General features: G+C 34.4%; 1 protein-coding gene across 1 annotated transcript in view; it reads right to left on the reverse strand.

Annotated features, from left to right (window-relative positions):
• Nucleotides 1-1,338: 1,338 nt before the first annotated feature.
• Nucleotides 1,339-2,922, reverse strand: part of LOC111373821 (putative G3BP-like protein) — a 3,815-nt gene continuing 2,231 nt past the window's right edge. Inside the window, exons 3-7 of the mRNA XM_022996403.1 lie at nt 2,646-2,868; nt 2,442-2,563; nt 2,300-2,362; nt 1,648-1,711; nt 1,339-1,541 (exon numbers count right to left, since the gene is read on the reverse strand). Coding sequence (XP_022852171.1) covers nt 1,375-1,541; nt 1,648-1,711; nt 2,300-2,362; nt 2,442-2,563; nt 2,646-2,868 — 639 coding nt within the window. The 3' untranslated portion in view covers nt 1,339-1,374. The remainder of the gene's footprint in view (nt 1,542-1,647; nt 1,712-2,299; nt 2,363-2,441; nt 2,564-2,645; nt 2,869-2,922) is intronic.

Consider the following 2,922-nt stretch of genomic DNA (forward strand, 5'->3'; position numbering starts at 1 on the left):
AAAAAATATTATCGTTCAAAATCTTCAAATTTGGAGCAATAGATGGTAGTAAAATTTTTTGCCTGTCCTTAATAGTATAAATTGATAAGCTTTGAGGTTCTTCAAAACTATAAATAAAATTTGTAGTACATTGAAGCCTAGAGGAAAGCATATGTGCCACTCCCCAAAGTTTCATATATAAATTATAAGATATTCGCCCCCGAGGTATAGCCCAATGGTGCAAAGAATAAGAGTGAAGTTATCTCACACTTTGCTGACAGTCGCAGTGTGGAGGTTCGATTACTAAGACATAGAGTTGAACTCCTTATAAGCGTAGTGTATAGACAGCTCTTATTTCCTGACCAGTTGGGACACATCCCGCGATTTACATTCCTCACAAAGCTCTAGGGACGGGACGGTGAGAGCCCTCAAGGTTGGGATTCAACTTTTTTTTTTTTAATTATAAGATATTCATGACTTGCACAGATGTTAATAAAGTTTATTGATTGATTATTCAAATGACAAACTTTATAAGATTCTCCAAACCAAACATGTAACCACGTGTGTCTGAACTTCAGGTAAAAAGGACATGTGGGATCCATTTGGGGGACAAATTCTATTAGAAACCCGATCCAACCTAACAATTCTTTGATTCTGATTTGAAATGTGAATAAGAAAGTAAATGCGAAATATACCTATAAAGGGAAAAGCAAAGATGATGTTGAGATGATGAGTAAGAGTTGGATGTCACTAATTATGTTCTCATTCGAATCGAGGGAAATAACTACTTTAGAGTTGAGAACACGTCAAAGCTTGAGTCTGAACTAATGTTCTCGTTACACACAAATTTACGTGAAAACTCAAAGATGATGAAAACATTACAAGAGACTGATGTTTTCACTACACACGTAATTTTTTCAAGTTGGGTCAAACAAAATTCGAGTCATCATACATACTCTAAAAATTTTAAAAATATACCCAAACATCCACTGGAATAAAGTAAAACTTCAAGACTAAGGTTAAATCGAAGTCGAACCGAGATTTACCAAATGATTTTAAAGAATTAAAAAATAATTAAATAAATAAATTTCCAAAAAATAATAATAATAAAAAATGAATTTTAAAAAGGGAGTTTTTTAGACAATTTTTATAAATTTAAATCGGTGCAAACGTAACAATCAACGGTTTTCACAAAATAGGACAAATCGACCGGTATTTGGACGCTATATTAAAAGATGGGCTCTCTTCCTAACCGGTGAGGCTTTGGATCTGGTTTACATTCGTCGGAACTAAAAATTATTTATGTTCAATAAGTTTAGAGTCGAAAATAAGTTGAGCTTATAAGAATAATGNAAAACGTAAAATGCTGAGATTCAAGAATGTACGCAAGATAATTCACGCAGCTTTCCTTTGCCAGTGCACCCGCTCCTTGTTCGACAAATGATCAGCTCGTCTGCTGTGCCGAGGAGCAGTGAACTGGCCTTTATCACCATTTTCCGAACCCCTAAAATTACGTTTTTGGAATCCATCTTTTCCTGGGAAATTTTCTAGACTATTTCGACCTGCAAAAACACATTACGTCAGATTATTTGTGTAAACAAGAATACGACAGTATAAAAGATAAAGAGAATTTCTATCCTTTTTACAATAAAACACTTGTCGGCTTACCCGGATAGGATGATCTCTTGTATGCGATATATGCTTCTTTTTCACCAAAAGTAACATATCGAGCCTGAACAACCTTAAAGTCAGCACTTAACATAAAATGGACCCGTATTTGTTTGTTTATAGATGTAAATAAGATATGAACACAATCTTTAGGCCAATGCAGATGTCTAATAAACAAGAATTTGACTGGTCAGAAGCAGCTGTTGATGCATAGTTTTAATAATATGCTAACAACCAGAAAAAGAACAAAATCCTACTGCATAATAATTTCTTTACAACTGCATATGAGAAACTAGTTGTTTGCAGACATTCCAGAGGTACAAGAAGATAAAAGAACTATTAAGCTAATTGACATTGAGCCCACTGAACTCTAATTGGAACAGGTTTATATGGTGGATTATACTTCATCAATCCAAAAAAGCAAAACAAATAAAATAGAGCACCAAATTGCATAAAATGAGAATATCTAGACCTGGGCCGAGCAATGAAGTAGCCCAACTAATGCAAGTTCGCATGCCAACTGTGCAAGGATCCACATGAACAAATATCTTTAAAAACTGGTATAAAAGACCCAAGAAGAAATTCAGGAGTGGAACTATTCAAGTTGTATGAAGATTTTGCATAAATATCATGAATGAAGTCGAATTAGTACCTCTATTGCAAGACGTGCAGATTCTGAGGATTCAAATTCCACAAATCCGCAACAAAATCCATCCTGACAAATTCTGAGACGAGTCAGTAGAGACAAAGATAAAATTATAATATAACATGATTAACTCAAATCCAAAGCAAACCTTATGTTTTCTAATCTGGATGCTATCTGAACTTCGTCTAACTTGTCCAAATTGTTTTATGATATTCAAGACTTCACTTTTTGTTATACTATAAGGCAAACCACCAATGTATATGCTTCTAGCTGTGATCAAAAGATTAAATATAGTAGCCAACATGATACAGAGGGTTTTAAGATGACGATGGACTAGAGACAGAAAAATTACATTCTGTATATGTACTAATATTAGGTGAGTCATTTCTAAGTATCGAGATCTTCGGTGCAATGTTGTTAGGATGAGATGAGGTGTTAGATGCAACACTTCTATGAGATCGTATTTTGGACGCATTGTCGGCAAAAGAAGTTGAAGATTTAGGTGCTGGAGAACCAGCTGATGGTTGGTCATCATTTGGTGAAACGCTAGCAGTCACGTGACCCTCTTTTGCCACCTGGAGATGAAATCACCCAAAAAAAAAAAAAAAAAAAAAAAAAAAAAAAAATTT

Source organism: Olea europaea, unplaced genomic scaffold (genome assembly GCF_002742605.1).
Source record: "Olea europaea var. sylvestris unplaced genomic scaffold, O_europaea_v1 scaffold1167, whole genome shotgun sequence".
NCBI classification, from domain to species: domain Eukaryota; kingdom Viridiplantae; phylum Streptophyta; class Magnoliopsida; order Lamiales; family Oleaceae; genus Olea; species Olea europaea.